Source organism: Pungitius pungitius, chromosome 20, assembly GCF_949316345.1.
Source record: "Pungitius pungitius chromosome 20, fPunPun2.1, whole genome shotgun sequence".
In the NCBI taxonomy this organism is placed as follows: Eukaryota; Metazoa; Chordata; class Actinopteri; order Perciformes; family Gasterosteidae; genus Pungitius; species Pungitius pungitius.
Window position 1 is genome coordinate 5,326,645 of NC_084919.1, and position 14,155 is coordinate 5,340,799.

At 41.6% G+C, this 14,155-nt stretch overlaps 2 protein-coding genes across 4 annotated transcripts; both read left to right on the forward strand.

Moving 5' to 3' along the window:
• The first annotated feature begins 691 nt into the window (after positions 1-691).
• On the forward strand, positions 692-9,536 carry mpv17 (mitochondrial inner membrane protein MPV17). Of its 3 annotated transcripts, XM_062559839.1 has the most exons (9): positions 692-826; positions 1,351-1,431; positions 3,052-3,167; positions 3,812-3,904; positions 4,773-4,868; positions 8,204-8,236; positions 8,322-8,374; positions 8,621-8,686; positions 9,202-9,536. In XM_062559839.1, exons 2-9 carry the CDS (start codon positions 1,359-1,361, stop codon positions 9,308-9,310), a joined length of 639 nt encoding a protein of 212 aa, XP_062415823.1. In that variant the 5' UTR covers positions 692-826; positions 1,351-1,358; the 3' UTR covers positions 9,311-9,536. The 3 variants fall into 3 exon arrangements, 2 of the variants coding, with proteins under 2 accessions (XP_062415823.1, XP_037305623.1); XR_009942834.1 differs by lacking the exon at positions 9,202-9,536 and having other exon boundaries at positions 4,742-4,868; positions 8,621-8,709; XM_037449726.2 differs by having other exon boundaries at positions 8,621-9,536.
• Positions 9,537-9,686: 150 nt separating this feature from the next.
• uts1 (urotensin 1) lies at positions 9,687-13,071 on the forward strand. The gene is made up of 2 exons (XM_037449727.2): positions 9,687-11,150; positions 11,502-13,071. The coding sequence occupies exon 2, from the start codon at positions 11,505-11,507 to the stop codon at positions 11,931-11,933; it is 429 nt and encodes a 142-aa protein (XP_037305624.2). The 5' UTR covers positions 9,687-11,150; positions 11,502-11,504; the 3' UTR covers positions 11,934-13,071.
• The last annotated feature ends 1,084 nt before the right edge of the window (positions 13,072-14,155 follow it).

Genomic DNA, 14,155 nt, shown 5'->3' on the forward strand with positions numbered 1-14,155 from the left:
AGTTCAGTTTGAATTCATGTTGTTTAAGGTGGCTGTTTAAGGTCCAATCTCTTGCAGCCCCTCCTCCCATCAGAAAGTGGGGATAGATATGATCCCAGTAATCTCATTTTGAAGATAATAATTTCTAATAATAATAATATTATATAATGAAGTCATAATTAATAATGGATCAATGTATGGAGAATATTTCCACATTTTTATTTTTTGTCTCACATCGGGGTTTACCACATGAGGGCAGGAGATTTCAATATTTCTTGTTTACAGCGGAAGTGACATACACTGCGGCCTTAATGCTGCATTCATGATTACAGGAAATACTCGTTTTTACTTTGTGTACTACACATGTAACGTCAGTAGCGAGAGAAGAGATAGATGGAAAAGGTACGTGTACCGTATGTATTTGAATTGAAGCCTAATGAAAATTCTAACCCATCTGCAGATGGTTTTGAGGGGTTGCACTTTCAACTCAATTAAATTTGTAACATGTGTGTGTGTGCAACATCTTTAATTTGTTGTATTGTTTAAAATAACTTTCAACAACTTTTTACTTGATTTGAACGGAACCTCCCAATTTATATTTTGACTTGAGTAAATCCTAATTTAAATGTACAACAAAGTGCATATTGTGCATCGCTTGCGTAACAATAACAACTCCAAATTCGGAGCCGATAAGGACCCCTGAAGGCCACTCATAAGCTCATTCGGTGGATCCACGTCCATGTGCACATTTAATTTAAACGTCCAACGTTACTGTAATGTGTTGAGGATTAAAACACGTTGGACTAGTGTTACGTGTCGTGGTAGTTGTGCTTGTGAGCAGCAGCAGGTCAGTGTTCTTACCTCCATGTACCCGGACAGTTAATTACACTAATGACGCTAGAAGTGACTTTGACTAACAAGTTGTTCCAGACTTTAAGCTAACATGAGTTAGCAGCGACCTGACGCGTTTAAAGTTAACACGCGTTACTATAGTTGCTGCTAAAACGTCACGCCGAAACGCATTACTTAATGTGACTAGTAAGTTTTCTTGGGTTTTCCCCCCCCCCTCCATTACAACTAGTTTCACCTTCTATTTGAATTTCTTGAAGCCAAATTGGCGTAGTTATAGTTTTCAGAGGACGCATCTTTATTTAAAATGCACTTTATAATACAACTTATGAGTGTTATCCTATGGAGGTAGCGTGTTTCATTACTTCTACTTTAATTAACTCTAATAGACGTCACGGAGCCCATTAGCCGGGTGGCTTCGTTTTAAGTCACATCGCGTGCCTAACGGTGGGCGGGGTGTAAACTGGAAGAATCCCGTTTTTTAAGCATCCTTTTTTTGTTATTTCTATTTTTTTTGCGTAGGCAGGAGAATGGCAGGCCTGTGGAGATCCTATCAAGTATGGATGACCAAATACCCCTGGACAGTACAGTTAGTGACCGCTGGTGGGAATAAGTCCTTCTAGCACACTAACGTTACATACACTGCGTACATTTCCCACTAATGTATACTATTAAAATTATAATGACTGATGCACTCATTGTTTTCGTTGTTGTTGTTTTATTCGGTCATATATCATATATCATCTAAATAAGCAAAGTAATATTTTGCCAGTGTGTAGAAGACTACAAGTAACTTTACCTCAAGATTTGACTGGAGAAGCCTAAACCTTCTTTGCTACGTTCTGACACAGAATATGCATATATATCCCTTCTTTATTATTTATTGGACCTAACTTATTTACACAAAAAAAGAGGTTCGGATCTTGCTTTTTGGACCTTTTTGGACCTTTGCCCCAGTTTCACAATAAACAAAGACAGCCTGTGAACGGAGTGACCCCCATTTTCCTTTTGGTGCGTGTTTCTTATTACTGTCAGCTTTGAGACTCAATTGTAAAATGACATATTTTTCAATTGAAAAACCCTGGTTAATTACAGGACTTCCTAGCCGTTGCAACAAATATGTATACCTTCATCAGACCAATTAAACAGTAATAGATCCGTATTTAACTCCAGAGCTTTTTTTTTTTCAATAGTCACTATATAGTAATGTGTTCTCTGTACACCAAAAGGTAGTGATCAGGATAACTGCCACAATCTGCCACAAATGGGATCTCTTGACCTTTTTGAGAACAAAAATACTCTCCCAAAAGTCAGGGACATGAAGGCTATTACTGAAACATTTAACTCTTCTGTTAAACCAAATATTTTACAGAATGTCTGAAAAAGGTGTTTTAGTACTTTCTTGTAGTACATTTTAATCGCCACTAGATAGAAGCAATGTTCACAAAATGTCTGAAGCTCATCATTAAATCGATGTGATAGTTGCTTTAATACAATTTGTAAAAAAAAAACAAAGAATTAAAATAATTTCTGGTTAATTCATTTAACATTTAGGTACTTGCATTGCAGTTGTCAGAATTAGTGCAACCAATAAAACATTACACAATTACAGGGGCTAAAGCTTTTTTCCCTTTTCAAATCAGTCAACTCGGTGATAAATCTCGTGCACATCTATTCATATGAGTGAATGTTATGGTGAATGTAACGCAATCTCATTGCTTCATTATTGTAAACGTGTTTTTTTGATGAGACAATGAGGTTTTATCTCTGATCACAATGAAAACAAAAAACACTCCACAAGTTGATTACCGAGGATTTAGCCTTCTTATAATATTTAGGTATTTTTAAATTTATTCAACAAAAAAATGTTGGAAATCATTTTCTTGTTTCTATTCAACAGGCATTTTGTTTTATTTTATTTTAAGCCTTTTCTCAAAGCAGAAGAATCTGAGTCTCTATTTATTGCAAGTGATTTTGCAAAATTCAACATTATAGACACATATCTTCCTCAGAACATGCAGCGCTAATTAGACGTATATCTGTATATCCATGTTAAATTTTTGCAAATGTAATCAATGAACCGTTTTAGTCTCTTGACTGCTTGTATTTATCTTGTACATTTCTTTCCTGATACCAATTAAAAGATTCTCTTGAAGCCTCCAGGATATGAAAGCTCATGTGCTCATGTGCTCACACACAGCATCTTTCCTGTTTGTCCTTCAGGGTCTCTGGTGGGTGTCGGTGATGTCATCTCCCAGCAGCTGATTGAGCGAAGAGGATTGGCCAATCACAACGTGCGGCGCACGGCCAACATGATGGGCATCGGTTTCTTCTTTGTGGTAAGCTGATGTAACACATGTGTCCACATGTACACTAAAAAAGGATAAAGAAAAGTCTTTAAATAAACCACAGCCCCCGAAACATCCAACAGCATTGTCCATCCCGTCTATGCTCTTTTGGAAGAGGCCCGGCATGACGTGCTCATCCATGTTCTACAGCGTGTTCTTTGGGCCTTTGCATGTTTGTGAATTTGCTCACTTTCAGGTCCTTCAGCATTATTGAGTTCAACAGCAGCTCGGCCCCTCGCAAGGTTTATACTTCTATACTGATCTTATGTTCGGCCAATCGGCTGCCTCGTCCCGATGAATTATGGAGGGGAGAAGTGCCGACGTTTGTCTTCACTCTGATACACGGGACTTGTGTCGCGTTAAGAGGGCTTTGCGATTTCACCTGGAAAGCAACCACCGTCTCATCACTCATTCATCATTTATCATTCTTCCTCACATGAGTAAAGGACGTTTAGTGGCTTCCATTCAAATAACCCGCAGTCGGCATGCGGACGCTGAAGTTAGGGAGTGATGCATCAGACCGAAAAGTGTGTGTGGCGCTTTAGTGGACGATCCACATGCGACACTGTATTAGGAAACGTTTAGAGCTCGAGAAGAAGCCCCATTAATCATCTTTTGTTTTGTTCACCACCAAGGGTCCAGTAATCGGCAGTTGGTACAAAGTTTTGGACCGGCTGGTGGTTGGAGGAACAAAAAGTGCTGCCATGAAGAAAATGCTTGTGGACCAGGTGAGAAAAGAATCCCTCTCCTCTTCTTCATCTTCTCCTACTACTTTTTGCTTTGAAGGCCTGGAAATAAACTAGACATAGGTCATTAAAAGTGGTTGAATTGATTCATTTATTGCAGAAAGTATTTTACATACATTATCAAATCCTCCCTTGTAGTATGTTGTCTGTGAGCTTCTGTGAAGCCTGTTGTAATTATGCAGGTTGTCGTCGTTGTAAAGGTTACTAGCGTCGATCGGAGTCTAAACTCAGCCGTGCTGGGTCCGAGGGACTCGGGCGTGAAAAAGTCCTTAGTTTGATGCTTAAAGGAGGTGTGGCAGCGCCGGCAACTGAACCAACCGAACCTTCAGCGACCCAAAGAAACAAAGTGTCTCCCTAACAGGATTTGTGCCTAACAGGTCGGATGAGGCCGGAACCACACAGATACAATTTGCTCAAATCAGGCTGAGGGGCGTCTCAAGCTGTCACACTGAGCCTGCGTTGGTTGATTCTGGACTCGATGAGCAGAAGCGCCCATTAAGCGTCCAATGAAGAGTCCCAAATGCTGCTCATCCTCCATTTAGGAAAATATAAATTTTGTCCTTATTTTTCCTTAATGCATGGGTTAAATGTGAAAAAAAAAATCATATTCAAAAATTACACCCACAGCCCTCGATAAATTTTTGTTTTTGTTTTTAAAAGAATTTTGTGACAAAAAACAAAAAAATGAATTCTCAGATGATTGTTATTGGGTATAAACCCCACCTTATAATTCTCATGTCCATTCCATTAATTTAATACTAGTGTAGTATAGTATCACCAAAGTGATTTTAATGATTTCTTTGGCTTTATTCTCTGAAGCCGACTCTCTCCCTTCATCTCTGTACCTCAGCTGTGCTTCGCTCCGGGTTTCCTGGGAGCTTTTCTCTGCATCTCCGGCGCTCTGAACGGCCTGACGCTGGAGGAGAACGTCACCAAGCTCAAGAGGGTGAGTCGGCTTCATTTCACATGGCGGCGCATCGGCGAGGCGCCACTCCCTCCGCCGTCTCCGCCTCCCCGCCCCCCCGCGGCCTCGTGGGAGTTTACTGCAACAGTTTAGAATATAAATGTCTATCGTCTGTGGGAATGAGGCACAACGACAGGAAAGACACACGCGCAGTTAGTAAAACAAACACGGACAAAGTCGGGTCACCTTCCGCGTCTCAAATGCTTTCCGTCACTTATTTGACTGAGGTGTGAACACTCGAGATGAAGGTCTCCTTAAATACATTCCTACCTGCCAGAGGGAGAAGAGCCATCTGCCGGGATACACCTCGCTTTCTTCCTCTCTGTCAAAAAGACCAGGTTCGTTGTTGTTTGCCAAGGCTGGAAGGTTAAAAGTGGACTTAAGTCGAGTAATTACTCCCAGGCCTAAACTTCTAGGGACGCATGTTATACGTGTCTAAAGTATTCCAGTGGGAAGTTGAGGAGACTGGAAGTTTAGTCAGAGACCAAACGTTAATCACTCTAAATCAAAATGGAAATGTTTAAGGAGCATGTTTAAATGTCTTTTGTTGCATTTTCCAAATGGGACATATCTTTTTCATTCTACTCTCTCTGGCATCGTGTTTTATCAGCACAATTTTTTTTAATTAAAACACTGAAGCATGGACTGTATTCATATGTATCAAGTAACCTCATTTTTAACTTTTTAAAGAGAAGAGCGACAATTGATAGGTGCATTCAATATTATAATACTAATTGAAAATATATCTCACCAGACGTATTAGCTTTGGTCTAGAAGGAAGGAATTGTTTAATCTCTTAAATCCTTAAAACATGCAACTCACTGCAAATTATGAGCGTCAGAATTTAGATCCTCTTGGGCTCTACCAGAACAATCGAAGGTTAAATGGCAAGTGGAACTGTACTTGTATCACGCTTGTAGTCTTCCAATCAATCGAAGCGCCTTAACACTACATGTCATCATCATCACCACCTTGTAATGTGCCCGGTCACTCGTGGGACTCCGGTAACAAGGAGGTGGTTACGCACAGGGTTGCTGTACAGTCATTGTCTTTATTAAGGATTGGCAGCAGAGATCCAGCTTTTCTCTGTCCCGACTCTCTCCCTGCAGTCTCGGTTCAGCCTTCTCTCCAGAACCCGGATCGCCACCACTGTGCATTTAAAAAAGGGGGAGAAACAATTAAGCCCACACTGTGCAACTGAGGCCAGTTAGACCTCCACCTGGCACCGTTCCCTGAGCCACTCCCCCACCCAGCCCCCCCTCGGTAGCTAAGCCAAACCCACCCCCGCCACCACACACACACACACACATATATATGTATATATAAGTGGATGCCCATCAGGTGACGAGAGCCTTGCCATAAGGAAACATCAATCGAACCCCCGGTCCTCTGATGGGACGACGACCCCGCTCTCCACTGAGCCGTTTCATAGCAGTTCAAACTCCCCGTAGTAGCTTTAAGTCGGGGCTGGACTCTCTTTGTTTTGATTGGACTTGATTCGTGTTTGGCAATTTAAACCTGAGACGGGACACAAACTGGCTGGAGATCAGTTTCCTGTCCGCATGAACCGAGTGCAGGTAAATGAGAGCACACAGCGCCTGGCCGCCAACACTCACCTTCCATTATTATTAGAAACTATTTCCTGTGATGGAAAAAGTGAAAGGAAGGGGGGGGGGGGGGGCTGGGTACTGTGGAAATAGCTGGAGACCTCCACATATTTACATATATATATTTACATATATATATACATATGTGTGTGTGTGTGTATTTGTACGCCAGGTCAGAGCTAACTTGCGTCGCGGCGGCAGCTGCTCAAACGTCCGTCAGCGCCTCCTGCTTACCCAGCGTGCTGCTGGTCGCCATCAATTATTTACAGAAGGACGCCAAAGGCCAACCTGGTAAATGTCAGAAAGGACAGAAAATAAATGAAAAATGTTCTCATTACGAAAAAAAAAGGTCGCCTGGCACGGAGGAAATGTGAGATTGGACATTCACAGCAGCCGCTCTGGCGGTTAAACGTCCAAACAACGGGGCAAACGCCACTTCTCCTGCACACGTGAGGACGGTCGTCCCTCGTCTTGTGTCTCTGTTTGTCGGGGACACGGAGGTTTATTGGTTTCTTGTGGAGTAACCGGAAAAGGTCTGAAACCAGCTTATACCCCCCCCCCACCCACCTGTTCACGACGTTGACACGGGTCTCAGACGCGCTCGTAAGCGGGGGGCAATTTCCCCTCAGGTGGCAAAGTAGGTTGTTTGGCCATAATTAGAGAACAGTTTCAAAGAGAAATGACACAGAAAAGCGATGGTAACCGGAACATTGGCTTGTTGTTTTCTGTGTCGAGACGTGTTGAGGTGACCTTTCCGTGACGGTGCACAGATGTTCTGTGTGCGGTGGTTTGTGTTGTCAGTATTTCTGCACCCGCCACCATTTGTGTCGTAACTTGGCAGATCCTTACCTAGATGGCTCCCATTTTCACTTTGTTCACTTTATTTTCATGTTTAGTTTCACTGTATTCTGTATTGTTGGGCCCATTGGTGGAAACGTACTAATAGCAGGTATTTGCCTGTGAGTAAGCACTGCAGTCTTGAAAGGATTAAAGACACAAATGCGCACCTGAGCTCTTTCTCCATTCAGCTCCTTCCCGTTTCCCTACATTCTGAAGCCTTTAAGTGAACACTCGCTGTAGAATGAATTAATCATTCATTTAAAATGACACAAAATAGCACATTTGCCCACGATTTGCACAATAAAATAGAATGGCAGACAAATTTTTTTCAAAATGCAACATACTCTTGATCTGTTAAGCTGCTGCTTTGTTTAAAAATAACCAGCAGCCTTTTCTTTTCTTCCTCATTTAATTCCTCCTTAATGCAGCAACGTGTGCAACGCTGCATGAATGTTAGACATTAAAAGAGAATAAATATGTCCCACACCACAAATTGACTAGAATATACTGTATTCATAGGGGGTTAATAGAGATGTCGATCGTTAAGCATTACTCAACAATATCTCTGCCATCTGCTGATATTTTTGGCTACAAAACCTGCGTGCAGCTTTGTTTTGGAATGAAATCCTCCCACCAACTGGAGTGCCGACACATCACTGTTTCTCACTTCGCCCCACACCGGCGGTTCAACTGTTGAGTGATGGAAGAGGTTGGAGGGCTGACTCTACGACCTCGGTAGGAGGCCGGAACTTTGAGAGTTTCTTTACAGGTTTTAATAGCAGAAAAAAATCATTATCAACAACTCCATACTGATTAATTCGTGACTCACTACAAGACTTTTTTAAAACTATTTTTGTTCTTGTTCCACAGGACTACACAGATGCTCTGATCGCTAATTACTACGTAAGTTTTCTTCCTGTATGCATTGCCATTTTATTGAGACAAGTGACTTCTTGAGCATCATATTGTCCCCGTGTTTATGTTTCAGCTTTGGCCTCCAGTCCAGATCGCCAATTTCTACTTCGTTCCACTCCACTACAGGTAAGAAGTCCACGCCGCTATTAATGCACTGACAATCACATGTGTCTAGTTGTATCGGCTCAAAGCTTGTGTTATTTTAATGTAGTTGCAGAATTATTTAAATGTTGTGTTTTCTTTGTCCATATCTTTCTTGAAGTAGTGAAGAAATTGCATTCTCTCCTTCTTTCATTTGCTAAACTCCGGAGATATTGTGATCAGGTGAATTCCATCCAGGGTAAACATGTGTGATTTCCTCCTTGCTTGCAGGCTGGCTGTGGTCCAGATTGTTGCTGTTACTTGGAACTCCTACCTGACATGGAAGGCCAACAAGATGTGAGCGATCATCACAAGTCCGGCCTGTCTTGTTGTTGGTGGTGATGATGATGATGATTATGATGATGATGATGATGATTATAATGATTCTACACTCATTTGTAGTGTGTGTGTGTGTGTGTGTGTGTGATAGGGGCCATTCTGGTCTAACTTACTTCTGGTATTTCCAATGTGTAAAACTGACTCACTCACTTGTAAAGGTCGGGAGAAAGTGCTTGTCTTCTCTGAATGACAAATTCACACTTGCAACTTTTATTTGCATGAATGTCTGTGGAAGTTTGTTCTTTTTGGAAATTGCATTTACTGCCTTGTATAGCCACACACACACACACACATTAACACCCACTAGTTGCAAAGGAAAATAATGTTTCATTAACCACCTGAACTGCTTTGGTCTGTTGGTCTTATAATGAAGTCCTTAGACCTTAGATTTTCTTCATATTGTTGATTTTCATCGATATGTTCCACAATTTGTATTCATGCGTTTTTATCCATTTGTCTCCACCTGTGTACAGTGTGTACTTCTACTTCAGGAACTGTTATTCCATGCTTCCCAATAACATTCCTCTGGGAAAGGAAAGGAAGCTGTTCTTAGGTTTCTGTTCAGAATGTACAGAAAGGTGAGTGATAAGTAAGAACAAGCTGTAAAAGTAGCAAAGTATTCTGGCCTTTGGAGGAAAACAAATCCACGGCTCTGTGAAGACATTCTTGTTATTGCTGCCTGACATGAGGAACGCCAGGAATTACTTGTTAAATAGATGTTAAAGTGTACTCCGTTCTGCCCTTTAGCAGCTTTCAGTATACTGCTGCAATACAACCAATTGATTGTACAATAAAAATAAAAAAAATGCTTTCCAACATTCTTTTATTGAACAAATTGAGTTTGAAATTGAAACTGAGCACAAATCGCTGCAGCAGAAGTTTTCTTATTCCACTTCAATCCTGTCGTGCAATATCCAATTTTTTTGTGGTGTGTTCATTGCACATGTGGACTTTGATGTATTGTGCAGCCCTAGCACTTGTTCTACACAACCTGGTGTTAAAAGAAAAGTTTGCTCAGGGTAAGGTGATCTCAGGTCTGTATAGGATCAATGTGAAGGTGCAGCCAGCAGCGGATGAGCTTAGCAATAAGAACAGGAAACTATTAGAACCAGTTAGCCAGGCTCCCTCTAAAGTAAATGCCATTTATCTAGCAGCACCCACTAATAAATATTATATTGTATGTGTTCGTACTGTGTAAAAATGTAATTGTAAGAGATGAGAAATGATTTTTTGGTGAATTTTGTTAACCTGCTCTTTGTGCTAAGCTAACTGGGTGCTGGGTCTAGATTCCGGAGACATTGATCCTGTGATGGAACTCCACAGTAAGAAATCGGAAGCTGTTATTGACTTATCCCCTGTTTAATTATCGCATGGTTGAAGTTTAGATTCTTCATTGCTGAATTAAATAGTTTTTTTTTTTTAAACAAAGTGTTTCTAATAATGATGTCAATAGTTTGTTTGACCTCTCTAAGTCTTTTATTGTCCAACATAGCTTTGGCTGGTGGAGGCTGTGGAGCTGCGTTCTTTGCCCCATACAAACGCACTGCTTCATCAGTGGAAATCAATCGATGTTAAAGTTGCTTCAGCTGGAGACCAAATGTTTAACAGTGTTCTAAGATTTTTACGGCGGCGCAAATCCAAATATGCGTTATTCATTTTCAGGGTGAAAAGGTCAATGAAACAGCACTGAGGCCTTCATGTGTTTTTTGGTTCAATGTATAAACAGATGTATAGTTTTCACTGCATTTGGTCCATGTTTCTCAGTTTAAGTCCCTCAAAAAACATTTTTCTGCTACTAAATATTAAACCATTGAAGTCTGGAAAATGTCTTGTTCTCTCAAAATGTCAACATTAGCGCTTGAGCAAATGACCCTGAAATGTTTTTTACATTTTAAACACAGTTGCAGGTAAGATAACAACTCCCTATTTTGTCTGAAACAGCAGAGGTCCGCTCGAAATAATGAAGAATTCTGCACTTTAATAAGGAAGACTGGATGTTAAAAGGGACTTGACATCTTATGTGTAATTTGGCATATCCAACACCAGCAACATCAAGTCAAGTAGCAAGATTTAATCAATCTCCCCATCAAGCCAAATCACCAACGTCAGAGAGCTCCTCCTAAAAGCCCCTTTCTCCCCCTTTTGTACCCTGGGAGGTCCCTCGTAGATAAACCTGAAGCACCCTTTATAACCTGTCCATCACAGCATCAGCTGTCCCTCGGGACCATATCGCCTTGTTGTCCTTAGTTGTCCAGTGTCCAAACCGGTGGATGTGTTTGCATTGACGTCAAAGGAGCAGGCAGGATGTATAAAGCCCGGCGTCCTCTCCAGTCCTCCTCACAGGGACATTCCACACTGGGCTCTCACCTGAGAGACACTGGCCGATCACAAAGTGTACGCCTCAGTATCTGGACACAACAAAGTAAGTGCAGCGCTTCTCGTTTACTCGTTTTTGTCCAGATAACGATTTTTATTGAATGTATAAAAGCCATCTTTAGCTATCGCATTTCTTTATATCTAGAATGATCTTGTTCGTTGCAACTCTTTTTTTCCTTTGGTCAATTTTATATTTTTAGAAGTTCAAACATTATAGGTCCCCGTATTTTCTTTTACAGGATGCTTAAAAACGGTCATTATCCGGGGCCATTTAAATAGAATTCCAGTGTATTGTTATGTATCAGATTCATGATACAAAACATGCTACGCAATTTCCACTAAAGTGGATCACGGGTGTTTGATTCCACGGCACCTTAACAAATCCCTCCGGTTGCAGGACATGAAGCCGGTCCCACTGCTCCTACTCCTCTCCTCGGTCCTCCTCGCTTCGCACCTCCGCCCCGCCGCCGGCAGACCGCGCGCCGTGCCCGGCTGGCTGGATGGCAGCGGCCGCCTCCGGGCGCAGCAGCTGGACCAAGCGCTCCTCGGAGCGGCCGAAGGCGGCGACGGCGCAGCCTCCGAGCTGCTGGGCGACGGCATGGTGCGCTTTCTGCGCCAGAGATCCCCAAGCCCTGCGCGCCTGCTGCCCCGGGAAGAGGACGAGATGGCGAGGACGGCGGTGCAGCTGTTGAAAAGGAGCGAAGAAGCCCCGCTGTCCATCGACCTCACGTTCCACCTGCTGAGGAATATGATCCAGATGGCCAAGATGGAGAGCCAGCGGGAGCAGGCTCTGATCAACCGCAAAGTCCTCGACGAGGTCGGGAAGTAATTAAAGCTCTATATGTATCTTTCTTTTTTTAAATGCTAATGACAACAGCCAAACCGCTGTCTAAGTATTGAAGATTTTTGACTTTAGTTGTTTCCTTGTGCACCTCCACTTCATTTTACGCACACGTGGTGCCAATTTACGCATGGCCGAAACGCGCGACTAAAATGTAAATTATTAACTGTTATTTAAAGTCTCTGTTGCAAAATATGAAAATTAACTTCTCACCCGTCCACTGACCGGTGGCTTCACCCCCCCCCCCCCCCCCTCCAACCACGAAACGACGACTTTTGGAAGAGATCCTGTCGGGTGTCATTTCTCGATTTAACGTTTGGACAAAGTTGGACATTTGATTCAGAAATGATTTTTTTGGGGTTTCTATCATCGGTCTTTATGATCAAATGTTTTGATGCTTACCACCATGTACCTGAATATGAGGTGTGCTTCCCATTCCTATACTTCATATATCCAGTAATGAGTGTTGTTCAGACAAACCTTTCTCCACATTTTCCACCAAAACATTTTGGTGAAATATATAGTCACTGGATTTATGATCACATGGTGAACAATCATCCAAATAAAAGCGTTTTCTTTTTCCTTAGTGTAACCTTGTTGGGGATGATCCTTCAATGGACATTCATCTTATGATACTTTGAGTTTAACTATAGTTAAACTCTTTTTATGGGGTTTCTTTACCTTCTACAACATTATTAAATGGGTCACTAAAGCAAAGTTACGTTCCTCAAAAACAAGTGGTCATGGGGGGGACTAGAGCCTCAAGCTAATGATCAATCTTTAGAAATACGAAAAGACAACTTGTTATAAGTTATAAGACGGCGTTCCGATGTTGATGTTGTAACGGCACGATTGTAAATAGATCTCATCTAAATCTAAATATGTAATGTAGATCTGAGGTAGAAAGAGAGACCAAAACACACTTGATGTTGATTTGTTTCCGTCTACAGCCTCCTCTTTCAGATGGACTGGGTGCATTATCTCTGGTACTGTATAACCTGTAGCATGCTGATCTTCAAAAACAAAAAAAAATGTCTCGTTTACCCCAAAACAATTATGTCTGACAGTGCAAAAGAACAAAAAGCTTTTTTTGCCATTTATATTTTTTAATAAAAAAGTGAAAACATTAAAATCTTTTGAATCTGTTATTGTTTTGATATGTATAGTAATCGTTGATAAAAAAAAAAACCTGCTTCATGTTGTTTATGGATCGGTTTGTAAAAATGTGGTGAAATCTGGGACACAGGGTCGTGGCAGTCTTTACAAAATCCCAACACCTACTTTCACCAGTTTTCATTGGACCTATTTTTGGGATATTCATATCCCCCAGAAGAGAATTCTTAACGGTGGTTTTGTAGACTTTTTCTAGCACCACCACGCGGCGGCAATTTTATTCTACAATCAAGTATCTCAAAAACAAATTACATTATTTTCATTATTTCTTATCTGTTTTTTTTTCAACTTTTCCAGCGCCACCATAAGTGAAAAAATATTCTCAATGTGCACAAAGCCACCCACTGGACAAGCATTACAATTATTATTATCAGGTATTAATGGCCATTTCAAACCAATGCAAGGGAGCTTCTGGACTGCGAAGGTCTCCGTCCTGTCCACTGCATCCAACTGACGGCTCTAAAAACACTCGTTAGCCCTAAATGTCACCGGTTAACGAAAGCAATGTGTTAAACTGAACTGCAATGAAATGTCTGTTGAGTCAGAACATCTCGATTGGAAGCATTTCTGTCGATCCGTGGATGTTCGAAGGCCCAGACACGATGGACGTCACTGTCTGGGTCGTTGAGATGGATAAACACGAGGAAAACAGAGGAAAACAAACACAGAACTTGAAACGGTCTCTGAGTTCTTTGTTTCTCTGACTCAGTCCGAACCGTGGGGGTGTTCTTCTGGGATTCTTCCGCCTATAATCACCCTCTGTTTGTGTGTGTGTGTGTGTGTGTGTGTGTGTGTGAGAGAGGGCACGTGTTGGTTCCTCTTGTTACGCTTTGCAAGTTACGCCACTACATATTATTTTATTTTTTTTAGATACAAAGCTCATGACTCATGTGTACTTCAGCTGATGCAAAATCCAGCACCTCCAACACCTTATTATGTCATTTAGTTCATTCAATTCTCAAAGGGCTCAAGATATCAAAAGCGCTCTCACATATGAGAGGAGGAGCGTTTTGTTCCTAAGTTTTAGTAACATTTCA

Bases quoted from the DNA above. Each gene is read 5' to 3' on its own strand.
- mpv17 (XM_062559839.1), top strand. From the start codon at position 1,359: ATGGCAGGCCTGTGGAGATCCTATCAAGTATGGATGACCAAATACCCC. The intron at 3,168-3,811 runs GTAAGCTGATGT...TTCACCACCAAG, and splicing joins GCATCGGTTTCTTCTTTGTG to GGTCCAGTAATCGGCAGTTG. The intron at 3,905-4,772 runs GTGAGAAAAGAA...TCTGTACCTCAG, and splicing joins AGAAAATGCTTGTGGACCAG to CTGTGCTTCGCTCCGGGTTT.
- uts1 (XM_037449727.2), top strand. From the start codon at position 11,505: ATGAAGCCGGTCCCACTGCTCCTACTCCTCTCCTCGGTCCTCCTCGCT.